The sequence below is a fragment of the Mobula birostris genome, chromosome 21, assembly GCF_030028105.1.
Source record: "Mobula birostris isolate sMobBir1 chromosome 21, sMobBir1.hap1, whole genome shotgun sequence".
NCBI classification, from domain to species: domain Eukaryota; kingdom Metazoa; phylum Chordata; class Chondrichthyes; order Myliobatiformes; family Myliobatidae; genus Mobula; species Mobula birostris.
In genome coordinates this window covers 31416818-31444386 of record NC_092390.1, presented here as the reverse complement: position 1 = coordinate 31444386, position 27569 = coordinate 31416818, and the positions used below count along the sequence as shown (strand labels likewise).

General features: G+C 42.5%; 1 protein-coding gene across 8 annotated transcripts in view; it reads left to right on the top strand.

The window, feature by feature from the left end:
* Positions 1-27270, top strand: part of LOC140185698 (cGMP-dependent protein kinase 1) — an 815177-nt gene extending 787907 nt beyond the window's left edge. For all 8 annotated transcript variants that reach the window (XM_072239236.1, XM_072239235.1, XM_072239233.1 and 5 more), the window contains one exon: positions 23780-27270. In XM_072239236.1, the coding sequence (XP_072095337.1) occupies positions 23780-23878 (99 nt within the window). In that variant the 3' untranslated portion in view covers positions 23879-27270. The remainder of the gene's footprint in view (positions 1-23779) is intronic.
* The last annotated feature ends 299 nt before the right edge of the window (positions 27271-27569 follow it).

Sequence of the window (27569 nt, the reverse complement as noted above, 5' to 3'; positions counted from 1 at the left end):
GTGACGTAAATTAGTGACGTGCATTGTGGTATTTGAAAAACCAACTAACTAGTTAACAGAAACAGTTAGCTGAAAGATTATTTTCAATAAGTATAATTATTAATTACTGCATTATTTTAGGTAACTAACCCTTTCTGCACACATTAATTTCCTTTGTGCACTCATTGAAAAACGCGTGTGAGCGTGCACATGTGCACAGTTTAGGGGGAACTATGACAGTAAGTGCCTTTACATAAATGCTATATGTGATGCCTTTCTTCTGAGAAGTAAGCTGATGAATTAACATTCCATTCTTGGTAATAATTTTAATCTGAAAGTTACGCTTATGGCCCTTCTCAGTTCTAACTGTCTCCAATGACTAATATACCAGTGGCCAAGGAATTTAAAAGTGTTGCCATCTTTGATGGTTGTGGTTTCAAAGCTCCAGTCCTACTGGAAAGCACAAAGGTACTGTGGAGCTGTGCATATTTAGTAGTGCCCATATTCTTCTCAAGCCATCGCTTGGGTCTGAGGATGACTTGCTTCTGCTCCAAACCCCATGGGTTCCAAGCGAGCTGATCAGACCAATGTGAGACTCACGGACCCTGTGGCAGGAGTTTCTTAACAAGGCAGGCCACTAGGTAGTTTGGTAGTTCGGAGTGTCATTTTTTCTGTTTTCACTGAGCTTCGACTCAAAGTCATCAATACCATCAGTCTGCCCTTTCTCTATTTCAAATAGTCATGGACCAGGGATTCCCACCTGTTTGTGGGAATATCAGATGTTTGGAGAAGCCATTAGCAACATCCTTGAATATTTTCCTCTGTGCTCCTGGTGATTCCTTGCTACGATGGAGCTCAATAGTTTTGAGAGTCTAGTGTCAGCTGTGTGAATAATTTACCCTGCCCAATGGAGGGGGGTGGGGGGAGGAGAGAAGAAAATAATAGGACTCATCTAGGATTAGTAAAAATGGGTGGTTGATGGTTTGCACAGACTAGGTGGGTTGTTTTGCATTATATCTCCCTCTGACTCTTTGAGGGAACTGAGGGCAATTTAATCCTTAATGCTGGGAGTACTGGTCTGGGAGATTTGTGGATATTGGTTCCTGGAATGGATTTGCTGACAATCAGAATCAGAATCATATTTCTTATCGGTGTTTCATATGACATAATTTTTTTGGCAACAGTAGAGTGCAATGATATAAAATTGATATGAATCGCAAAATAAATAAATAGTTCAAAAGGGGAATACTGTGGTAGTGCTCATGGGCTTATAGACTGTTCAGAAATCTAGTGGCAGGCAGGAAAAAGCTAGTCCTGAGTCAAGGAGAGTGGGTCTTCAGGTTGCTGTACCTCCTTGATGATGAAGTTAGTTAATGGTGAATGCTGCCTTTATGAGGCACTGCCTCTTGAAGATGCCCTCAATGGCGGGGAGAATTCTGCCATGATAGAACTGGCTAAGTCTACAACCTTCTGCAGCCTCTTGCAATCCTGTGTGTTGGAGCCTCTGTACCAGATGTGGTGCAACCAGTAAGAATGCTCTCCACCGTACTTCTATAGAAATGTGCAAGAGTCTTTGGTGCCATATCTAATTTCCTCATACTTCTAATGAAGTAGAGCCACTAGCATGCCTTCTTCATGATTGCAATAATGTATTGTGTTTAGGACAGATCCTCAGTGATGTTGATATCCAGGAACTTGAAGCTGCTCACACTTTCCACCGCTGACCCCTCAATGGCAATTGGCATGTGTTCTCCCAACTTCCCCTTCCTGTCCACGGATGGCAATTGGCATGTGTTCTCCTGACTTCCCCTTCCTGTCCACGGTCAATTCTTTGGTCATGTTTATATTGAGTGCAAGGCTGTTGTGACACCAATCAACCACCTGATCTATGTCATTTCTGTATGCCTCCTTGGTGCTATCTGAGATTCTGCCAAGAAGAGTGGTGTCACCTGCCAATTTATAAACAGTGTTTAGAAACATAGAAAATAGGCGCAGGAGTAGGCCATTCAGCCCTTCAAGCCTGCAGCGCCATTCAGTATGATCATGGCTGATCATCCAACTCAGAACCATGTACCAGCCTTCCCTCCATACCCCTGATCCCTTTAGCCACAAGGGCCATATCTAACTCCCTCTTAAATATAGCCAATGAACTAGCCTCAACTGTTTCCTGTGGCAGAGAATTCCACAGATTCACCACTCTCTATGTGAAGAAGTTTTTCCTAATCTCGGTCCTAAAAGGCTTCCCCTATATTCTCAGACTGTGACCCCTCATTCTGGACTTCCCCAGCATCGGGAACAATCTTCCTGCATCTAGCCTGTCCAATCCCTTTAGGATTTTATACGTTTCAATCAGATCCCCCCCAATCTTCGAAATTCCAATGAGTATAAGCCTAGTTGATCCAGTCTTTCATCATATGAAAGTACTGCCATCCCAGGAATCAATCTGGTGAACCTTCTTTGTACTCCCTCTATGGCAAGGACGTCTTTCCTCAGATTAGGGGACCAAAACTGCACACAATACTCCAGGTGTGGTCTCACCAAGGCCTTGTACAACTGCAGTAGTACCTCCCTGCTCCTGTACTCGAATCCTCTTGCTATGAGTGCCTGCATATCATTTGCCTTTTTCACCGCCTCCTGTACCTGCATGCCCACTTTCAATGACTGGTGTATAATGACACCCAAGTTTTGTTGCACCTCCCCTTTTCCTAATCGGCCACCATTCAGATAATAATCTGTTTTCCTGTTTTTGCCACCAAAATGGATAACCTCACATTTATCCACATTAAATTGCATCTGCCATGAATTTGCCCACTCACCCAACCTATCCAAGTCACCCTGCATCCTCTTAGCATCCTCCTCACAGCTAACACTGCCGCACAGCTTCGTGTCATCCGCAAACTTGGAGAGGCTGCATTTAATTTCCTCATCTAAGTCATAAATATATATTGTAAACAACTGGGGTCCCAGCACTGAGCCTTGTGGTACCCCACTAGTCACTGCCTGCCATTCTGATAAGGTTGCGTTTATTCCCACTCTTTGTTTCCTGTCTGCCAACCAATCCTCTATCCACATCAATACCTTACCCCCAATACCGTGTGCTTTAAGTTTGCATACTAATCTCCTATGTGGGACCTTGTCAAAAGCCTTTCGAAAATCCAAATATATTACATCCACTGGGTCTCCCCTATCCACTCTACTAGTTACATCCTCAAGAAATTCGATGTGATTTGTCAGACATGATTTTCCTTTCACAAATCCATGCTGACTTTGTCCGATGATTTCACCGCTTTCCAAATGTGCTGTTATCACATCTTTGATAACTGACTCTAGCATTTAACCCACCACTGATGTTAGGCTAACTGGTCTATAATTCCCTGGTTTCTCTCTCCCTCCTTTTTTAAAAAGTGGGGTTATATTAGCCACCCTCCAATCCTCAGGAACTAGTCCAGAATCTAAAGAGTTTTGAAAAATTATTACTAATGCATCCACTATTTCTTGGGCTTCTTCCTTAAGCACTCTGGGATGCAGACCATCTGGCCCTGGGGATTTATCTGCCTTTAATCCCTTCAATTTACCTAACACCACTTCCCTACTAACATGTATTTCCCTCAATTCCTCCATCTCACTGGACCCTCTGTCCCCTACTATTTCCGGAAGATTATTTATGTCCTCCTTAGTGAAGACAGAACCAAAGTAGTTATTCAATTGGTCTGCCATGTCCTTGCTCCCCATAATCAATTCACCTGTTTCTCCCCGTAGGGGACCTACATTTGTCCTAACCAATCTTTTTCTTTTCACATATCTATAAAAGCTTTTACAATCAGTTTTTATGTTCCCTGCCAGTTTTCTCTCATAATCTTTTTTCCACTTTCTAATTAAGCCCTTTGTCCTCCTCTGCTGGACTCTCTTTATAGAAAGACACTGCCATCTTTGATTGGTGATGCCTGTCCAGTAGGATAAGGTGTTCATTCTAGGTAGATGAAGACCCTGAAGTGTGCTGTAGGCCAAGGTTGACGAGTTCCTGTTTAGACTTTGAGTTTTGTGTCAGGTTTAAGGGCTGAGTCACCAAACAGCCTTTTCCTGAATCAGTCAATGATTGTTCCATCATGGTAACCATTATCATCAATATCTGTCTTTGCTGAGAGGAGGCTTCTGAGATGTAGGAAATAGCCATTGTTTTCCAGAGTTTTCTAATGGACCTTTATTTTCTGAGGACACCATTTCTTCATGCGATACTCCCAACTGCACCAGCTTCCGGTATTTAAAAGCTCTAACTCTCCAGAGTATGGAGAGCTGACGCAGCCCCATTAACGGTTCAGGACGGTCCCACTGATTGGCTATCATGTTTTGGGTGCCGACAATTGAGCATTTAAAAAACACCTGAACTGAGGTTAAGTTCTCAATTGTATGTCCAACTGTGATATTGTATAGAGTTTGTTTTGTGCTCAGTTCTTGGTCCAATTTGATACCGTGTCTCAATCCTTGCTTCAGATACTCCAGCATTTGAGTCCAAGCCATTTTCGTCAAAGACTCTTGTCAATTGAGCCAATGTGGACCAGCTGGGTATCAGACTCTTTTGTCCGCTGTGGCCAGCCACAGTGAAAGGATTTCCAGACAAAGCCTGGAGATTCACAACCTACATCAAATTTTGGAAGGAGGAAGTCAGGGTCACTTGGGAGAGCCATTCGGTCATTCTGCGGAGCCAGCTCATCTTCCAACCCCAGAAAGATTCCAATACATCGATCCTTGAAGCCTATTCCTGGAGGGTGGGAGGCAAGGACCCTCTGTAATGCCTCAGTGCAGTTGTGTGAGGATATAGATGGGGATTTGGACTCTAATTTGGCCACTATTTCTACGAATGAGCTTTGTGAACCTAGGGAGGGGACTAAGGTCTGTCAAATCACCACTGCCAGCTGAAAAGCCCAGGAGTCATGCTCAAGGGAAGGTCCAGAGGAGATAGCAACAGTCAAACTGGTGGAAATCCCTTCCATCTTTCAAGACTAGGAGGAAGTCTTCAGCCAGGGAAAGGCCTCGAATCTTCCACTGCCCTGACCCTACTGGTGCTATAGACCGGCTGCCCAATACTTATTCCCCACAGTGTCAACTGTATGTGCTCTCAAGCCCCGAGGGAAGCACCATGGAGGGCTATACAAAGCAAGCTCTTGCCCCGGGCTTCATTTGACCGTCTACCTCATCAGCCAGCACAGGCTTCTTCTTTGTATGAAAGAAAGATGGGAGCCTTCAGCCATGCATTGATGATAGAGCGTTAAACCACATAATGGCCAAGAATCGTTAACCCCTTCCACTCATGAATATGGCCTTCGAGATGCTCCAAGGAGCGGGAGTATTCACAAAGCTAGACCTACAGAGTGCATACAATCTGGTCCGTATAAGGGAAGGCAATGAGTGGAAGACTGCATTCAATGCACTGATGCGGATCCTTGCAAATACTTGGTTATGCCTTCAGCCTTGTGCTCCAGCAATTTTTCAGACCTTGAGAAACAATGTGCTCCAGGACACTCTTCATAAGTACGCCTTCATTTACTTGGATGATATCCTAATCTTCTCAAAGTCCATGTCTCCATGGACGCACATCTCCATGGACTTTGTCATGGGTCTTCTGCCATCCAAAGGGAAGACTGTCATCAAGGTAGTTGTCGATCGGTTTTCAAAAGACTGTAAATTCATTCCTTGGAGAAGCTACCATCTGAAGGGTGAAGTTTTCCTGGAATAGGTCTTCAGGGTCCACAGATTCCCGGTGGATATTGTCTTGGATGGTGGTCCACGATTCGCATCACATTTCTGGAGGGTGTTCTGTTAGCTAATAGGGGCAACAGCAAACCTTTCCTCTGGGTTTCACCCGCTGTCCAACGGCCAGGCAGAGCAGACCAACTAAGATTTAGAACATACCCTAAGATGCCTGGCCTCAGAAAGACCTGATGAGTGGTGCGAACATCTGATGTGGGCAGAGGTCACCCACAGCTTACAACTTTCGGTGCCTGGGTGTCACCATTCAAGTACCGGTTTGGTTATCCACCTCTCTTTCCGGAACAGACCAAGGTTGGTGTCCCTGCAGCCAAAGATCTCATCCAACGCTGCAAGCAAAAATGGATTAGGGCAAGAGAAATGTTGCTGGCCTCAACCCAGAAGGCAGAGACCAAGGTGAACTGAAGGAAAGACAGGGACCCACTATGCAGCCTGGGTAACAGGTCTGGCTGTCCACTCACGATTTGCTTCTTCAGGTGGAATCTAGAAAGTTGGCGCCCAAGTTCATTGGACCATTCAAAGTCCAGAGGAAAGTAAACCCAGTGGCTTGTACCTTGCAGCTCCCCAACACCTGAAAGATCAATCTCACCTTCCACATCTCTAAATTAAATCCTGTCTGCACCGTCCTCTTAGCCCCACTGCCACCCAGGTTTAGCAGAGAGGAACAGGTCTTCACGGTGAGAAGACTCTTGGACTCATGCACTGTTTGGGGTGTTCGGCAGTACCTCATGGACTGGGAAGGATTTGGATCGAAAGAGAGGTGCTCGGTGTCTGAGAGACACACCTTGGATCTGGCCCTCATCCACGACTACCATCACTGCTTCTCTGAGCAGCCAGGGCTGTCAGGAGTTGGCTGTAGGGGAGGGGGGTCCTGTTACAAATCACTCACAACTGCGCCAGCTTCCAGCAGTTAAACTGTCTAACTCTCCAGAGTATGATAGCTAGTACAGCCCCCTTAAAGGTTCAGAATGGTCCCGCTAATTAGCAGTCATGTTTTGGGCACCAAGAATTAAGTATTTGAAGAGCACCTGAACTGAGGTTCGGTGCTGAATTGTAAGCCCGACTAGTGATATCATCTAGCGTTTGTTTTGTGCTCAGTTCTCAATCCAGTTTGATACCGTGTCTCAATCCTTGTTTCGGATACTCCATCATTCGGGTCCAAACCATCCTTGTCAAACCATTGAACAGCAGAGGCAGCTTAGTAGAGGACTTATGCTTTGGAGATGTTAAGGGTAAGGCCCACCCTCACAGAATAAGTGGATAGTGAGTTGGAGCAAGGAGTTAAACTCATGTCAATGATGGAATGACTTTGGTTCTGGGGTGGAAGCAAGAAAGATTGAAGAGTTTTAAATTCATCCTGTTGGTGAGGTGAAGTTTACTGGAGGAGAGTGAAGGTTATTGGGGTGGGGTGCAGGTGAGGTGAAGGTTATTGGAGCTGAATGAAGGGTATTGGAGGTGAGTGAAGGTTATTGGGGTGAGGTGCAAGTGAGGTGAAGGTTATTGGAGGTGAGGTGGTTTATTGGGGTGAGGTGCAGGTGAGGTAAAGGTTATTGGGCTGAGGTACAAGTGAGGTGAAGGTTATTGGAGGTGTGAAGGTTATTGGGCTGAGGTGCAGGTGAGGTGAAGGTTATTGTGAGGTGCAGATGAGGTGAAGGTTATTGGGGTGAGGTGCAGGTAAAGTAAAGGTTATTGGTGAATGAAGGTGAGGTGAAGGCTATTGGGGGTGAGGTGCAGCATTCTGTTGAGAGATTTGAAGATCAACAAATAAACTACTTCAGAAACTCAGTGAGTCAAGCAGCATCTTTGGACTCAAAGCGCATAGAGAGAGAGCAGAGACTGAGGTGGTGGGTGAAAGATGCAACGGGATGAAGATTTGAGAAGGGTGGTGGGCAATAGGCAGAGAGAGAGAGAGAGAGAGATGCTCTGCAGCTCCAACTAGGACTCAAGGCTCTGTCGATAGCCATTCCCAAGATTATAAAAATGTTTGCTTGAGGCTGGAAAAGAAATTAGGGGGGAATCTAGATGTTATGTTCATGCAGAACTAATGAAGTAGGCAGAACTAGGAATTCCTTTGGGGTGAGTTTGAGTTGTTGAGTTGAGACCACCTTTAAAAAATAGAAGAAAAAATAGATTGCCTCATGAGCCATAGATTAGAAAATTAAAAGCTCAAAGAGCAGGATAGTAGGCAGAAATTTTCACCCCATGGGTAATAATGGAGATGGAGGAGGAGATTTCAAATGAAATGAACTCACCTGATTGAAATGATTGATGATTCAAATAACTGGGTCAGTAGACAAGACTTAACTTATAAAGATTAGAGGTAGGGGCACAGGAGAGGTTGATGGTGAGGGTGGAAGATTCAAACAGTCTAAATTTTGAAATGGCAAGAAAAACATCTGATTCCTGATGAGAACAGAGTTCTGGGTAAAGCTAAGTAGACCAGGTAGAAGAGCATATCTAACAAAGGTAATTGGCTTCCATAGCAATTGTGTCACCAGGGAGAAAAACTGGAAAAAAAAGTGAAACTTTACCTTGTCCAAGTGCATAAAGCATGAATAACAAAATTAATATCAAGAGATACTAGGGATCTGGTTGGACCACTCGAGGGTAAAGGAGGGGACGTGCTTGTAGGTGGAAAATGTGAATGAAGTCCTTAATGAGTACTTTGTATCAGTATTTGCAGTGGTGCAGTGCTAGCCGGAGCGCACGGGAGCGCGTCCCGCACATCTTTAAGAAAAAAGCCAAAATAAACAAACTAATTAATTAGGCACCACTCAGGGTGCTTTGAATACCTCAGAAACTGCTGATCTCCTGGAATTTTTATGCACAACACACTCTGGAGTTTACAAAGAATGGTGCCAAAAACAAAAAAAAATCCAGCCAGTGGCTGTTCTGTGAGCGAAAACATCTTGTTAAATCCACTCGCTGGATTTTTTTTGTTTTTGGCACAGTTCTTTGTAAGCGCCAGAGTCTGTTGTGTGTAAAAATCCCAGGAGATCAGCAATTTCTGAAATACTCAAATCACCCTGGGCGGCACCTAATTAATTAGCTTGTTTATTTTGGCTTTTTTCTTAAAGATGTGCAGGACGCGCTCCCATGCGCTCCGGCTAGCAATGCACCACTGAGTATTTACCAAGGAGAAGGATGTAAGGGATAAGTGTAGAGCATGCTAATTTGATGGGGCATTTCTAGATAAAGAAAGGTAGTGCTGCATTTTGTAAAGCATATTATGGTGGGTAACTCCATAAAGCATGATGGCATTTATCCCAGAATGCTGAAAGAAGCAATAGAAGAAATTGCTGGAATATTAACCAATATCTTTGAGGTCTCTATAGCCACAGGAGAGGACCCAGAGGACAAACGAGTATCTAATGTTGTTCCTTTATTCAAAAAGGGAAGTGGGGATAATCCTAGAAACTTTAGACTGGTGAGCCTCATATTAGTGGCAGGGAAGTTACTAGACAGGATTCTTAGGGATAAGATTTATGAGCAATTAGAAAACCATGCCCTAATTAGAGACCGTGAGCATCGCTTTATGTGGAGTAAGTCACATCTTACTAACTTGATTGAGTTTTTTGAAGAGGTGACAGAGATGATTGATGAAGTTAGAGCTGTGGGTGTTGTCTTCGTGGATATTAGCAAGGTATTGAACAATGTCCCTCATGGGAAGCTCATAAGGAAGATGAAGATGCTTGGGATCCATGGTGACATGGTCATTTGGATTCAGAATTGGATTGCCCATAGCAGACAGAGGATAGTGGCTGATGTGACTTATTCTGGCTGGAAGTTTGTGACATGTAGTGTTCCATAGGGATGTGAATGTGATCTCTGATATTTGTGATATACAGCATATACATTACTTGGAATAAAACATAAATGGGTGCATTAGTAAATTTGCACACCATACAAAAATTGGTGGATAGCACAGGAAATTGGGAAAGGGTGCATCAGGATATACATAAATAGCAGATATGGGTGGATAAGTGGCAGATGGAATTTTAACCCAGCCAAATGTAGTGTTGCACTTGGGGAGATCGAATGTAATAGCAAGACCCTTAACTGTGTTGATGTGCAGAACGATCTAGGGATCCAAGTACGTAGCTCCCTTATATTGACCTCAATGTGTTGATAGGGTAGTAAAGAAGGCACATTGCATGCTTGCCTTTATCACTCAAGGAATTGTGTTCAAAAATCAGGAAGTTATGTTGCAGCTTTATAAGATTAGATTAGATTCCACTTTATTGTCATTGTGCTGAGTACTGATGCAAAGCCAATGAAATGCAGTTAGCATCTGACCAGAAATGCAAAGAATAGTGTTATTTACAAAATAACTGCGAAAAAAAAGTAAGTGCTACATGTGGACACCAAGGAATTTGAAGCTTGATACACACTCCACTACAGCTCCATTGATGTAGATGGGGATGTGAGTGTGGATCCTAGCATGCCTGAAGTCCACAATGATCTCCTTGGTCTTCTGGGTGTTAAGGGCCAGGTTGTTGTCGGCACACCATGTGGCCAGATGCTGGACCTTGTCCCTGTAGGCCGTCTCGTCATCCCCTCTGATCAGGCCAACCACCGTGGTGTCGTCTGTGAACTTGATTATGGAGTTAGAACCATGTACAGGAATGCAGTCATAGGTGAAAAGGGAGTACAGAAGAGGGCTCAGCACACAGCCTTGAGGCACGCCAGTGTTCAGGATGAGAGTGGAGGAGAAGAGGTTGTCTAACTTAACTGATGGGGTCTGTTAGTCAGAAAGCCCAAGGTGCAATTGCAGAGGGATGAGCTGATACCAAGCTGGCGAAGTTTGGCGATCAGCTTGGAGGGGATCACAGTAGTGAATGCCGAACTAAAGTCAATGAACAGCATTCTGGCGTAAGAGTTGGGACTGTCCAGGTGGGTCAGGGCAGAGTGAAGTGCCATGGAGATGGCGTCCTCTGTTGACCTGTTGGTGTGATAGGCAAATTGATGGGGGTCCAGGGTAGTGGGCAGACAGGATTTCAGATGTGATAGAACCAGTCTCTCAAAGCACTTTGCAATGGTGGGGGTGAGTGCAAATGGACAGAAGTCATTCAGGCTCGTGGCAGTGGAATGCTTCGGCACTGGCACGATGGTGCCGATCTTGAAGCTTGTGGGGACAACTGCCTGGGCCAGGGACAGATTAAAAATTATAAGACTCTAGTTTGGCTGCATCAGCAGTACTTCTTTTAGTTCTGGTTATCCCATTATGGCAAGGAAGTCAAGGCATTGGAGAGGGTACAGAAGAGGTTTACCAGGATGCTGCCTCGATTAGAGGGCATGCGATATAAGGAAAAGTTAGACATACTTGGATTATAAACACAAGAGATTCTGCAGATGATGGAAATCCAGAGCAGCACACACAAAATGCTGGAGGCCAGGCAGCATCTATGGAAATGAATAAATTGTCGATCTTTTGGGCCAAGACCCTTCATCAGGACTGGAAAGGAAGGGGGAAGAAGCCAGAATAAGAGGATTGGGGGAGAGGAAGGAGTACAAGCTAGAAGGTGATAGGTGGGTGGAGGAGGGGGAGGAAGTAAGAAGCTGGAGATGATAGGTAGAAAAGGTAAAGGGCTGGAGAAGAAGCAATCTGATAGGCGAGAATGGACCTCGGGAGAAAGGGGAGGAGGAGGGGAACCAGGGGGAGGTGATAGGCAGGTGAAGAGAAGAGGTAAGAGAGGAGACAGAGAGGGGAATTGAAGAGGGATGAGGAAGGGGTAAAATAAACAAAGGTTACAGAAATCGATGTTCATGTCCTCAGGCTGGAGGCTACCCAGACAGAATATGAGGTGTTGCTCCTCCAATTTGAGTGGCAGTAGAGCAGGTTATGGACTGACATGTTGGAATGGGAATGGGGATTAGAATTGAAGTGGTTGACTACTAGGAAAGACTGTTTTATTTTCCCGGTTGGAGAGAAGGTGTTCAACAAAGCAGTCACACAATCTGCAAATTTTGGCTGCATTTTCTAGAGTAGTGGAGGTTGAGGGGTATACTGATAAGGTTTAGAAGATTATGAGAGGCATAGATAGAGTAGATAGCCAGTATCTTTTCCCCAGGGTTGGTATTTCTAATCTTAATGACTAATTTCACCGGAGGGCATGCACTTAAGTTGAGAGAGCTTAAGCTCAAAGGTGATGTGAGTGGTAAGTTTTTTTTTACACAGAATGGTGGGTCTTTGGAATGTGCTACCTCGGATGGTGATAGAAACAAATACAATATGGTCGTTCAAGAGGCTGTTAGATAGGCAATTGAATGTGCAGGAAATGGAAGGAGATGGACATTGTGTAGGCACAAGGGATTAGTTTAGTTAGGTATTTGACCATAAGACCATAGGATATAGGAGCAGAATTAGGCCATTTTGCCCATCGAGTCTGTTCGGCCATTTCATCATGACTGATGCAGTTTTCCTCTCAGCCCCAATCTCCTGCCTTCTCCCTTCATTCCCTGACTAACCAAGAATCTGTCAACATCTGCCTTAAATATACATGAAGACTTGGCCTCCACAGCAGCCTGTGGCAAAGAATTCCATAAATTCACTTCTTTCTGACTTTCCTCTTCATCTCCGTTCTAAAAGGACACCCCTCTATTCTGAGTCTGTGTCCTCTGGTCTTAGACTCTCACACCATAAGAAACATCCTCTCCACATCCACTCTATCAAGGCCTTTCACCATTCAATAGGTTTTAATGAGGTCACCCCTCATTCTTCTGAATTCCAGTGAATACAGGCCCAGAGCCATCAAACGCTCTTCACATGACAAGCCATTCAATTTTGGAATCATTTTCATGAACCTCCTTTAAACCCTGTCCAGTTTCAGCACTTCCTTTCTAAGATAATGGCCCCAAAACTGCTCATAATACTCCAAGTGAGGCCTTGCCAGTGCTTTATAAAGTCCCAACGTTACATCCTTGCTTTTGTATTCTAGTCCTCTTGAAATGAATGCTAACATTGCATTTGCCTTCCTCACCACAGAATCAACCTGCAAATTAACCTTTAGGGAATCCTGCACAAGGACTTCTAAGTCCCTTTGCATCCCAGTTTTTGTCTTTTTTCCCCATTTAGAAAATAGTCAACCCTTTCATTTCTTCAACCAAAATGCATGACCATACACTTCCTGACACTGTATTCCATCTGCCATTTCTTTGCCCTATCTCCTAATCTAAGTCCTCTGTAGCCTCTCTACTTTCTCAAATCTGCCTGCCCCTCCACCTATCTTCACGTCGTCTGCAAACTTTGCAACAAAGCCATCAATTCCGTCATCCACAACCAAGAGAAAATCTGCAGAAATCCAAGCAACACACACAAAATGCTGGAGGAACTCAGCAGGTCAGGCATCATCTATAGAAAAGAATAAACAGTCGACATTTCGGGCTGAGGAGGGGATGAAGAAATACAAGATGATAGGTGAAACTGGGAGGGGGAGGGATGAAGTAAAGAGCTGGGAAGTCGATGGGTGAAAGAGATAAAGGGCTGGAGAAAGGGGAATCTGATAGGAGAGGACAGAAGGCCATGGAAGGGGGAGGAGCACCAGAGGGAGGTGATGGGTAGATGAGGTGATAAGGTGAAAAAGGGAAATGGGAATGGGAAATGGTAGTGGGGGCCATTACCAGAAATTCATGAAATTGATGTTCATGCCATCAGGTTGGAGACTACCCAGATAGAATATAAGGTGTTGCTCCTCCAACCTGAGTGTTGCTTCATCACAGCAGTAAAGAAGGCTTGGACTGACATGTTGGAATGGGAATGGGAGGTAGAATTAAATGGGTGGCCACTGGGAGATTTTTTTCTAGTGGACAGAGCGTAGGTACTCGGCAAAGCAGTCTCTCAATCTACATCGGGTCTCACCATTATAGAAGAGGTCACTCTGGGAGCACTGGATGCATTAGATGACCCGATGGACTCACTGGTGTAGTGGTGCCTCACGTGGAAGGACTGTTTGAGGCCCTGAATGGTAGTGAGGGAGGAGGTGTAGGGGCAGGTGTAGCACTTGTTCTTCTTGCAAGGACAAGTGCCAGGAGGGTGATCAGTGAGGAAGGATGAAATGACAAAGGAGCTGTGTAGGGAGAGATCCCTGTGGAAAGCAAAAGGTGGGGGGGTGGGGGAGGGGAGGTGGAAAGATGTGCTTGGTGGTGGAATCCTGTTGGAGATGGTGGAAGTTACGGAGAATTATGTGTTGGATGCGAAGGCTGTTGGGATGGTAGGTGAGGACAAGAAGGACCCTATCCCTGTTGGGGTGGTGGGAGGATGGGGTAAGAGTAGATGTGTGCAAAATGGAAGAGATGTGTTGAGGGCAGCATTGATGGTAGAGGAAGGGAAGCTCCTTTCTTTGAAGAAGGAGAACATTTACTTTGTTCTGGATTGAAAAGCTTTATCCTGAGAGCAGATGCGGCAAAGACGGAGGAATTGAGAGAAGAGGATGGCATTTTTTGAAGTAACCGGATGGGAAGAGGTACAGTATAGTCCAGGTAGATGTGAGAGTCCAGGGGTTTATAAAGACATCAGTAGATAAGCTTTCTAGATAGAGACAGAGAGATCGAGAGAGGGGATGGAGGTGTCAGAAATGGACCAGGTAAATTTGAGGGCAGGGTGGAAGTTGGAAGCAAAGTTGATGAAGTTGACGAAACCCCGCATGAGTGCAGGAAGCAGCATCAATGGAGTTGTCCATGTTACATAGGAAAAATTAGGGACCAGTATAGGCTTCGAACATAGACTGTTCCATTTAGCCAATAAAATGGCAGGCATAGCTGGGACCCATGTGAGTACCCATGGCTACACCTTTGGTTTGGAGGAAGTGGGAGGAGCCGAAGGAGAAGTTATTGAGACTGAGGAGCAGTTCCATCAGATGGAGGAGAGTGGTGGTGGAGGGGAACTGGTTGGGTCTGGTGTCCAGAAAGAAATGGAGAGCTTTGAGTCCTTCCTGGAGGGGGATGGAGATGTATAGGGACTGGACATCCATAGTGAAAATAAGATGCTCAGGGCCAGGGAACTTGAAATCATTCAAAAGATCAAGAGCATGTTAAGTGTCATGGATGTAGGTAGGAAGGGGCTGGACCCGGGGGTGGAAATAAAACTAAATTGAGGAATGCAGATATAAGTTCAGTGGGGAAGGAACAAGCAGAAACAATGGGTCTACCTGGACAGGCAAGTTTGTGGATCTTGGGTAGAAGGTAGAAGTGGGAGGTGCGGGATGAGGGAACTATGAGGTTGGTGGCAGTGGATGGAAGTTCCCCAGAGTTAATAAGGTTGGTGATGGTGTGGGAGACAATGGCCTAGTGGGGTCCTGTTTGAGGGGTAAGTAAGTGCAACTGTCTGACAGTTGTCACCTGGCCTCAGCAAGGTAGTGGACAGTCTGCCAGACTACTACAACACCCCTCTTATCTGCGGGTTTGATGGTGAGATTAGGATTGGTGCAAGAGAGTGGAGAGCATTGCGTTCAGAAGGAGTGAGGTTGGGATTGGAGAGAGGACTGGTGAAGTCGAGACAATTGGTGACCCATGGGCAGTTAGCAATAAAAAGATCCAGAGCAAGCAGAAAACCAGAGCAGGATGTCCAGGAAGAGGAGGAGGGTTGAAGATGGAGGGGGGGGGCCATCAGTACGGGCTGGAGAGTCCTTGCCAAAGGAGTAGTCATGGAGACGGAGGCGGTGGAAGAAGAGCTCAGCATCATGGCAGGCGCGGAACTCACTGAGGTGTAGGCACAGGGGGACTTTCAGAATCTAGGGTGTACAGCATCTGGTCCAGCTCACTTATCCACCTTCAGACCTGTCAGTTTCCCAAGAACCTTCTCTCTAGTCATGGCAACTTCACACACTTCATAACCCTTGACACCTGGAACTTTCACCACACTGCTCGTGTCTTCCATACTAATTTAATTAGTTTGGCACAATATTGTGAACCAAAGGTCCTGTTACTGTGCTGTACTGTTCTATGTTCTAAAGCAGATCAGTTCATTAAAAAAAAACAGAAATTAATTGGTTTGACCTAATAGCCATTATGGAGACCAATTTGCAAAATGACTGAGGCTGGGAATAATATATTCCATGATACCAAATTTTACAGGAGATAAGCAAAATTAAAATGAGGTGTTGTAACATTAATAATAAAGAAGGCAGAAATAGAGTAGATAAAAGATTTTAGCTGGGAAGTCAAGACATAGAATGAGTTTCGATGGAGGTAAGAAACAGCAAGGCAGGAAACATCATTAGCAGCCTTTGCTGTCTTTCAACCTGAGGGCACAGTGTAAGTCAGGAAATCAGTGGGACATGAAGCAACACCATTACATTAATCATGGGGAAATTTAATCCCATACAGAAAAGCAAATTCATATAGTATATGTTAGATAGATTTCCAGATAAGTAAATTGAGGAACCAACCAGGGAAATTAGCTTTATTGTATTTTGTACTGTGTTAATTAGTTAAGGGGTCAAAATGCAATTTTATATAAAGATTGAAAGTGATGTAGTTCAATCTAAAACTGGCTTTTAAATCTAAACAAGATAAAGTTCAATAGGAAGCATGAATTGGCTATAGTAGATTAGGAACTTATATTAAAAGGTATATCAGAAAATAGACAATTCAATTACAATAAAATTACTGTATAATCTTTTCAGGAACAAAAACACAAAAGGAAAACTGTGTTCGTAAATTGAAGTTAGAATTAGCTTAAAGGAAAAGGCTTACAATTTATCCCAAAAAAAAGCAAAATACTGTAAACCCCTGAGGATCAGAAATATTGTAGTACTGAAGAAAGAGCAATAACAAAATTTATAAAGAAAGGGAGATTGGATTATGAGCATAATGTGGCAAACAAAACAAAAACAGACTGTAAATGCATCTCTGTAGATATGTATGTTATGGAAAATACTTGCAAAAGTAGGCGTGTACAAAACAGAATGAGATAGGAGAAATTAATTGGTCGACAAGGAGATGGCCAAGACAATTTTTTGATATTTTCTGTCTATCTTTCTGGACACAACACAAAAAACAGCCAGGAAATAGTGTAAACAACAGGACAGGAAAAAAATCAGAAGATGAAAGAAATTAAAATTAATAGTAAACTAGCACTGAAGTTATGAATGGAACTAGAAGCCAGTAAATCCCAGGACCTAATGACAAGCATGGCAAGCTTAGAAAGTAAAGATAGCAGATATATTGGTTGTCTTTTTCCAAAATTCCTTTGGTTATTGGACAGTTCCCACAGTTTGGAAGGTTGAGAACAAAACAAGAACTAAAGGTCGGTTAGCCTGGCAAAATAGTGGGCTCTATTACCATAGAATTTACCATTCTTCTAGAATTGTTAGAGGAAGTTACTAGGAAAGTTGATGAAGGAAATACAGTGGATTTTATCTACATGGACTTTAGCAAGTTCTTTGAGAAAGTCCTGCAAGTTGCTCAGCATTCAGGATGACGTAGGAAATTGGATTCAACACTGGCTTCTAGGAAAAAACCAACAAGTGGTAATAGACGGTTGCCTCTCTGACTGGAGGTTTGTGAGCGGTGGTGTGCCGCAGAGATCAGTGCTGGGTCCATTGTTATTTGTCATCAATATCAATGTCCTGGATGAGAATGTAGTAAACCGCATCAGCAAATTTGCAGATGATACTAAGATTGTGGGTGTGGTGGACAGAGAGGAAAGCTATCAAAGCTTGCAATAGGATCCGAATCAGCTGGAAAAATGGGATGAAAAATGGCGGATGTTATTTAATACAGACAAGTGTGAGGTGTAGCACTTTTGGAGGACAAACCAGGGTACAACATACACAATGAACAGTAGGGCACTGAAGAGTGCAGTAGAACAGAAGGACCTGGGAATGTGTATCTATAATTCCTTGAAAGTGGTGCCACAGGTAGATAGGGTCGTAAAGAGGGTTTTTGGCACATTGGATGCCATAAATTGAAGTACTGAGTACAGGTGATGGAACGTCATGTTGAAGTTCCATAAGGCATTGGTAAAGCCAAATTTGGAGTGTTGTTTGCAGTTCTGGGTGCCTACCTACAGGAAATATATCAATACGAATCAAAGAATACAGAGAAAATATACAAGGATGTTGCTGAGACTTGAGGAACTGAATTACAAGGAAAGGTTAAATAGGTTAGGACCTTGTTCCCAGGAGCCTAGAAGAATGAGGGGCAATTTGATAGAGGTATAGAAAATTATGAGGGATAAAGATATGGTTAATGCAAGAAGGCTTTTCCACTGAGTTTGGGCGAGACTAGAAATAGGAATCATAGGCTAAGTGCAAAAGATGAAATATTTAAGGGGAACCCAAGTGGGGGGGGACCTCTTCACTCAGAGGCTGGGTGAGAGTGTGGAATAAGGTGGTAGATGTGAGTTTCGTTGCAACATATAAGAAAAGTTGGGATAGGCACATGGAAGAGAGGTGTATGGAGAGCTATAGTACAGGTCCAGATCGATAAGACCAGGAAGAATAACAGTTCATCATGGACCGGATAGTATGAATGATCTGTTTATCTGCTGTAATACTATATGATTCTATGATTCTATTAATAAATAAGAGAAAATAACAAAGGAATTGAGCATATTTATGAGAGTGAAATGATGATAAACAAATCTGATGACATTATTTTAAGTAATTAGGAGAATATATAAGATGAACCAGAGGATCTTCACAATGTTTTAGATATGATGCCATACAAAAGATTATTGAATAATCAAATCACAAGGGATCTGTGTTCTGTGAGTATGGATTGTGATCAATTGACAGACGCAAAACAAAGAATAGTATTACAATGATTATTTTTGGGTCTAAAAGCAGAGACTAATGGAGTTTTACTGATATCAGTGCTGGTCACAAGCTGTTCACTATGTATTTCAGTGTTTTCAGTGAGGTGATTGATGTAAATGTTTGCTGACATGGCCATGTGATTTGAGAGGAAGGCCAGAGAGATTCGCTTATGATGGCCACGGACATGGCAGATGGGTTATAATGTGGAAAGATGTGGTTAGTCACATTAGTACAAAAAATAGATAAGCTGAATATATCTTAAATGATGAGAAAATCAAAAAAACATTGATGATCAGAGTGACTTGGGTTTCCTTGTACATGAATCACTGAAAGTTAACAAAAATGTACCAAAGGCAGATGGCGTGCTGGCCTTTACTACAAGCTGGTTGACTGCAAGTGTAAAATTATTTTACTAAAATTATATAAGCCCTGGTGAGACAATGCCTGTAATATTGGGAGCTCTGGTTCCCAACCTAAGGATAGACAGACATACGATAGAAACAAAGGTGCTCTGGCTTAAGTACTAGAATGAAGAGATTGAACAGAGGGAAGAGATTTAATAGACTGGGCCTAAGTCTCTATCCTTTGTCCCTCATCACTATCCAGAGACCTAATCAGCCCTTCCAGGTGCTGCAGAGATTCACATGCAGCTCCCCCAATCTTGTCCATTGCATTTCATGCTCCCAAATGACCTCATCGGTGATAATAAGTGTAAACCATAAGTGTAAATCGTGGAGCGTTGTGGACCGTCAAAAGGGATGGGTTACACCTGAACCCATGGGGGTTCAATATCCTTGCGGACAGGTTTGCTAGAGTTGTTCAAGAGGATTTAAACTAATTTAGCAGGGGGTAGTAACTGGAGTGATAGTGCTAAAGATTAGGTAGTTGGTTTATAAACAAAGGCAATGTGTAGAGAGACTCTTAGCAAGGAGGAGCAGTCAGGAAGATGAGTTGCAATGTAAAAGGCAGCCAAAATTGAAAAGGGTGAATACACGACTGAAGGTGAAGGTGTTATATTTGAATGTGTGCAGTATACGGAATAAGGTAGATGAACTAGTAGCACAGTTACAGGTTGGCATGTGCGATGTCGTAGGCATTACTGAACCTTGGCTGAAAGAACTTAATGTCAAAGGAGAGACATTATATCGAAAGGACAGACAGGAAGGCAGAGGGGGCGGCATTGGTAAAAAATGAAATCAAATCATTAGAAAGAGGTGACACAGGGTCAGAAGGCATTGAATTGTTGTGGGCAGAGCTAAGGAAATGCAAGGGTAAGAAGACCCTGATGGGAACTGTATACAGGCCCCCACACAGTAGTAAGGATGTAGTCTACAAATTGCAACAGGAGGTAGAAAATGCATGCCAAAAGGGATGAGAGTGAAATGATGATAAACAAATCTGATGACATTATTTTAAGTAATTAGAATATATAAGATTACAATAGTAATGGGGGGGGGTTCAATATACATGTAGATTGGGAAAATCAGGTTGGTGCTGGATCCCAAGAGGGGGTTTTCTAGAATGCCTATGAGATGGCTTTTTAGAGCACCCCACTAGGGGATCAGGTATTCTGCACTAGCTGTTGTGCAGTGAACTGGAATTGACTACAGAGCTTAAAGTAAAAGAACCCTTAGGGAGAAGTAATCGTAATATGATCAAATTCACCCTGAAATTTGAGAAGGAGAAGCTGAAGTTATATACATCAGTATTACAGTGGAGTAAAGGGAAATACAGAGGCATGGGAGAGGAGCTGGCCAGAACTGATTGGAAAAGAACACTGGTAGGGATGACGGCAGAGCAGAAATGGCTGGAATTTCTGGAAGCAGTGTGGAAGGCACTGGATATATACATCCCAAAGAGGAAGAAGTATTCTAAAGGCAAGATGACACAACCGTGGCTAACAGAGAAGTAAAAGCCAAAGGGAGGACACATAATAGAGCAAAAAGTGGGAGGTTGGAGGGGTGGGAAGCAATTAAAAACCAACAGAAAGCAACTAAAAAAATCAATAAAAAAGAAAAGATAGAATATTAAAGTAAGCTAGCCAATAAGCGGTGCTGGCTCGAAGGGCTGAAGGGCCTACTCCTGCACCTATTGTCTAGTGTCTATAATATTAAAGAGGATACCAAGTTTCTTCAGGTACATAAAATTTAAAAGAGAGGTGACAGTGGGTACCAGACCGCTGGAAAACAATGCTGGAGTAGTAGTAATTGGGGACAAGGAAATGGCAGACGAACTGAATAAGTATTTTGCATCAGTCTTTACTGTGGAAGACTCTAGCAGTATGGTGGAAGTTCCAAAGTGTCAGGGATCAGAAGTGTTTGAAGTTGCTGTTACTAGGGAGAAGATTCTTGGGGAAACTGAAAGTTAGTTAAGTCACCCAGACCAAATGGTGTACACACCAGGCTTCTGAAAGTGGTTGCTAAAGAGATTGTAGAGGCATTAGTAATGATTTTTTAAGAATAACTAGATTCTAGAATGGTTCTGGAAGACTGGTAAGTTGCATATGTCACTCCAAGAAAGGAGAAAAGCAGAAGAAAGGACGTTAGTGGTTGGGAAGATGTTAGAATTGATTGTTAAGGATGAGGTCTCAGGGTATTTGGAGGCACATGATAAAATAGAACATAGTCAGCATGGTTTCCTCAAGGGAAAATCTTGCCTGACAAATCTGTTGGAATTCTTTGAAGAAGTAACAAGTGGGATAGACAAAGGAGAAATGGTCGATGTTGTGTACTTAGATTTTCAGAAGGCTTTTGACAAGGTGCAACACATGAGGCTGCTTAACAAGCTAAGAGCCCATGGTTTTACAGGAAAAATACTGGCATGGATAAAGCAGTGGCTGATTGGCCAGAGGCAAAGAGGGGGAATAAAGGGACCCTTTTCTGGCTGGCAGCCAGTGACTAGTAGTGTTCCATATGGGTCTGTGTTGGGACCTTTTCTTTTTATGTTATATGTCAATGACTTGGTTGACAGAGTGGTGATGGCTTTATTGCAAGGTTTGCAGATGACAGGAAGATAGGTGGAGGTGAAGATTACTTCCTCAGGACTTAGACAGATTAAGACAATGACAGATGTAATACAGTGTCGAGAAGTGTATGGTCATGCACTTTGGTAGAAGAAATGAAAAGGTTGACTATTTTCCAAATGGAGAGAAAATTTTAAAATCTGAGGTGCAAAAGGACTTGGGAATCCTCATGCAGGATTCCCAAAAGATTAATTTGCAGGTTGAGTCAGTGGTGAGGAAGAGAAATGCAATATTGGCATTCATTTCAAGAGGACTAGAATATAAAAGAAAGGATGTAAAGTTGAGGCTTTTTGAAGCACTGGTGAGGCCCCATTTGGAGTATTGTGAGCAGGTTTGGGCCCGTTACCTTAGAAAGGACATGCTGACAGTGGAGAGAATTCAAAGGAGGTTCACAAAAATGATTCCAGGATTGAAGGACTTCTCATATGAAGGGTGTCTGATGGCTCTGGGCCTGTATTCACTAGAATTCAGAAGAATGAGGGGTGAGCTAATTAAAACCTATCGAATGTTGAAAGGCCTGGATAGAGTGGATGTGTCCTATGGTTTGAGAGTGTAGGGCCAGAGGACGCAGTCTCAGAATAAAACAGTGCCCTTTAAGGCAAAGGTTGATAGATTCTTGATTGGCCGGGGAATGAAGGGATACACGGAGAAGGCAGGAATTTGGGGCTGAGAGGAAAAATGAATCAGCCATGATAAAATGGCAGAGAAGACTCGAAGGGCCAAATGGCCTAATTCTGTTCCTATGTCTTATGGTCATTTGAACTTGGTCCACAACTGTCATCTTGCACATCCGGTTCCATGTTACTTCAAGAACACTTCGCATTCCCTCACTGACCTGCCTGTCCTCAGACCTCTCCATTGCCAGAGTGAAGTCAACCGCAAACTGGAAGAACAATGCCTCCTAGGTAGCCTGCAAACCAATAGCGCAAACATTGAATTTTCCGTTTTCAAGTCACCTACGTAATGATACAGTATAAAAACCCGAAAGCACGAACACCAGGCTCAAGGACAACTTCTACCCAGCTGTGCAAAACTATTAAATAGTTCCCTTGGACAGTAAATTGGACTCTTGACCTCACAATCCACCTCGTTGTGATCTTGCACCTTATTGTTTACCTGCACAGCACTTTCTCTGTAGCTGTTACACTTTATTCTGTATTGTTATTGTTTTACCTTGTTCTAACTCAATGCACTGTGTAATGATCTGATCTGCATGAACAGTACACAAGAAACGCTTGTACTGTGTCTCAGTACATAAGACATTATTAAACCAATTCTATTCCCAATTCCAAATCCTTTTCCACTTGGCCCCATCTGCCCACAACCACATACCTGAGTTTCTTATCCTGTCATTTACTTTTCCTATCCTGTATTGGAGGGGTTGTGACTGTCACGTGACAGCACTGCCCATTTACCTGGTCGAAAGACACGCCACCTGCAAACCAAGGTTTGACCCCTCCTCGCCCGTCAATGCACACCTAACCATTGGCCCCTTTAATTAGCCTTGTACTTGACCCCGGGCAATTGGCCTTTGTAATCAGCTTAACCCTGCTGGCACCGAGCCATCGGCTTCCCTGTGAATCACCTGGGCTGGACTCATCAGCCCTGCTGCACTCTAAAGGAAGCCACGTGTGCTTGACCCTTTCTCTTTTTTGCTACCTCCAAGGGACCACCCTGCCATTGGTGAGTTGTGCATTGAATAGGGTGAGGAGTGTGGGTATCGTCCCTCATATCATAAGAGCCGTATCCGCAAAGAGTCAAGGGTGTCGGGTATCGTATTGACTTTTCCCTTGGTTGTATGTGTGTGTGTGTGTGTGTGTGTGTGTGTGTGTGTGTGCGCGTGTGTACTTTGTTCCCACACGATTTTATTAATTGTCCGTGTGTGTTTTATCGCTGATCTGACTACTGTAAATTGTGTGTGTGTTGCTTCTGTTGCTATTTTCCCATGTTTGCCTTCTGTAAATAAAATCCTTTACTAACAAGACTGTGTTCAGGGTCCTTGCCTTTGAGACCTATCGTATCTGTTTCCTCACTTACAATACTATCCCTTCCTGGTTCCATCTGCCCTTAACCACATACCTATCCACCTGGGTTTCTTCTCCCTTCGTCGAGCCACTGAGTTCTTCTCGCAGTTTTTTCTGTGCTACCTACGGCCTCCTGTGCTCTTGAAAGCCAAATAGAGGCTCAAGCAGGCCACTCATGTGAACTCATCTCTTCATTGACTAAAATGGCAGGTTGTGTTTTTTTTACACAGGTGACATCTCCAACAGACACGAGTAACTTTGACAGTTTCCCCGAAGATAATGATGACCCACCTCCCGACGACAATTCCGGATGGGATGCGGATTTCTGAGTCTGTCCCTTCAAACTTGCTTCTGCCTTGCCTAGGACAGCATCTTTGTAAAAGGAAAAAGGAAAAAGACTGCCAGCAAGTGGAAAGGAAAGGAGGACGATTAGTGCTCTGGGTCACCAAGATGCCTTGACGGATGCCTGATACAGTGCTGATGGTGGCATTGGAACTCTTACTGTTAGATCATTGCAGTGGTGTTCTTTGAGAAGCACTCTTTAGGTTCGGATCTAAAGTTAGCAACTTAGATGGTGGTCATAGAGCAACTTGATTTATTTGCGCACATATAAGGCTTTTCCTTCACTGAGGTGAATAGTGCTTCGCTCCAAAGGCAAATCAATAGTGAAAAGGTAAAAATGGATTGTTGTAAACAGCTGAACTTAATCTAAATCAAGATTATTCCTTTTTTTTAATTAAAATGAAAAGACAAATGCAGTTATTTATTCAGGGGATTTTTATTCAAGGGACAGTTTTAGTTGCTGTGGAAATGAATTTGGTGGAGACTGTTGTCAGTGCACAGGACCCTGTACGTGACAGGTCAGTGTGTATATGTATCCCTCACCTCCCTCAGAAAAAGACCCATTAAGCTATTGGTCACCTTACATGTTCGGTCAGTGCTGTAACTTTATGGGCTTTAATCATTTCTAGTCTAGTTGTTACCTTGTGTTTTAGTAACATAATTAAAAGTGTTATCTGGTATTTATCCACACAAAGCACAACTGTCAATGCAATCAGGATCAGTTCTCCACCTCTTCTGACAATTCACCACGACTCCCCCAACATCCACCCTAAGCACCCTGCAGTAGTCATCTGAACAATCAAATGAATATTCAGTGGTGTCTCGAACTTGGAAGTGAGTTCAGTTTCTGTATAAAGCAAATACATTGCAGTGTAAAACTAGTAGAAATACTACAGCTCAAATACTGCCTCTGAACTTCTGTTTGGCGTGCCAGTGGATTTAAATGCTAGCTTAAAACTATGGACTTCTGAACATAGTCAACAAATGTTTACATAATTGTCTATGGAAACTATGTTCAATAACTTGTTTTTTTTCTCAAGTGGTAAGAGTTATGTGTAAGGCTTGTTAAATAGCAGTGTTCTCGTTTTAAAATTCCCTTGATTAGAATTTAGGCCTCTTACTCACTTAGTAGCTTCACATCAATTTTGTGTGAACTGGAGGCTGGAGTTCACACTGAACAATTTTCACCATGGCAGGGTCAGGGGTGCAGCAGGGGTGGGTGAGGTAGGGTTGCAGGATGGTGGGGGAGAATACAAAGACGCAAGTCTCATTCAAAAAAAATTAATCATATTGAGTATGATTGTCTGTATTTGTATAATGCATGTCTGTGTAAATACCCTCCAAAAGCAGACATTTAAATTCCTGCACACAGCCTTAATCAGACAGTATTTATCTCTCAATGAATGTCTTCAAACAGGTCACTGCTGGTTGTGGGACCATGCTCTGCACAAATTGATTTCTCATACATTCCAACAGTGTCTAAATGTGTATTGAAAGAACTTAATTGGCTAAGAAGTTCTTTGAGCCATCCACAGATGTTAAAGGAATTAACATCCTTTTACCAGCACAAATATTTTCTTCATCTTTTCTGTCGTACAGTGGTAGAATTTCAACAGAAGGAGAATAGGAAAAAAGAAAGGGACGCTAAACCATGAGTAACTAAAATTATTATTAACTATCCAGTAAAGTTACTAAAATTACACTTGGGTTTTCCTTTGACAACCCAGAGCTCGCCCACTATACCCATGTGAACAAACTATCCTCTTTGAATTTAATGTTCTCATTATTCGAAGAAATGTGTTCCACAGAAGAACATAAATATTGTATGTGTAATAAAGACACTACAGATACACTTTACCATATTAGGACATGCTTTAGAATATACTTTAGCATACCCTTTAAAAAATCCTTAATCTGAAGATATGTAAATCTGCATACTTCCCCAGAAAACACCAGCCCTTCATAGATTGTACAAATTTATGATACATTTGAAACTAATGCTTTAAGTAGCCTTCACCACACTTACTAATTACTGCATCTACCACTGGATAACTCTGCACTGCTCTGCAGGCTGTTTGTCCTTACAAATGATACAGTGAATGAAGATAATCATATTTCTGTTGAAATCCTGAAATTGAATATAAAAATAATGCATGGAGGAAGGGAGCAATGTATTTACTAAAAGTGAGGAGAGAGCTCCAAATACAATCTCATGCAAGATTAAATCAAACACTTGTAAAGCCTGTGGGTCAAAAGAATTCTGACATATTTATAGCTGTATATTATTAAACTGTAATATCTATTGTTTTTATTTAATAGGACCACAAGCTCCATATTACTGTAAATAAGCAGATATGCCTTGGGTATTGTGACTGTTTTTGTTAATTAACCTCTTTTTTGCTGACTTTAAATATTTGCCATATTGTCACTCCATTTATCTTTGTTATAAAATATTTTGACACTGTTGAACTGTAAGAAAAATAAGGTTTGCTGAATAAAATTTCTAGGACATTGTAAAGATAATTTCTCCCATAGGTTAGACTGGGTTCGGCATTGTCTCAAGTGCCTTAAAACACATGGCATCCAAAATAAAATTATGAATTTGGCCTAATGCTGCATTTAAAAATAAAGAAAACAGGTGAACCTCAATAATCAGTCTTTCTTAGGTGGCTTCTCTATAAATTCTCTCTTCTGTAAGGTTAAATTGACCTTTTTTTAATATATTGTACAACTTACAGAAAATATCCTTTGGTACCCTTAATTATATTCAGTATTAGGGAAACTGTGAAACCAATGATGATGTAATGCATCATTTCTGTGAAATGTGTGAACGTGCAACAAAAAAGTCACATGACTGTAATTATCGTTGCTTTAGGTAATTTCACTGTATATGCAAACTCATCTTATTTTAATATACCTGTGTTGCAAACATTTGGATGAAGTTATCTCCTTAAAGTCATCGAATTGCAATAAATGTAACCCTGGCTGACAGAATTTGAAACCTTTCGGGATAAATGTAAAATTTTGTCTTAACGAGACTGTGGTGTTCAAATGTTGATTTAATGTAGCCGATAACAACATTTTGATCTGTATTTCCTGTCTCTGTTTAACAAGTTTACCATCAACTGTTAAAACTCACTGAATATTTATAAATTTATATGAACTATTTGTTAGGAATCTTTCCCAAGAGCGCTTTTTGTTTTGGTAAAAGAGCATGGCAAATTTGTCAGAATGTATATTTTGTCACTGAATGCTGTTCACAGGCTTGTTGCACTCCTTTGGTTGTAGATTTTTAACTTTTACATATTTAATTGTTCCTGATTTGTCTTGCATTTCCCTGCAGCTATTGATGCAGAGTGCCTGTTATATACTTTCTAGAGCTGAAATAAAAATAATTACTTTTCAAATATACATGTACTGTCTTCATATTTCAATGCAGCTTATTATCAATAACATATGCCATGAAATTTGCTGTCTTGTGGCTGCAGAACAGTGCAGTACATTTTAAAAAAACCATAAGGTACAATAAGCAATAGAAAAGATACGTAAGTAGTGCAGAAAGAGCAGAATAGTGGTTTCATGAACAATTCAGAAATCTGATAGTGGAGGAAATGCTGTTCCTACAATTTTGACTGTTTGACTTCAGGCTCCTGTACCTCCTGCCTGATGGCAATAATA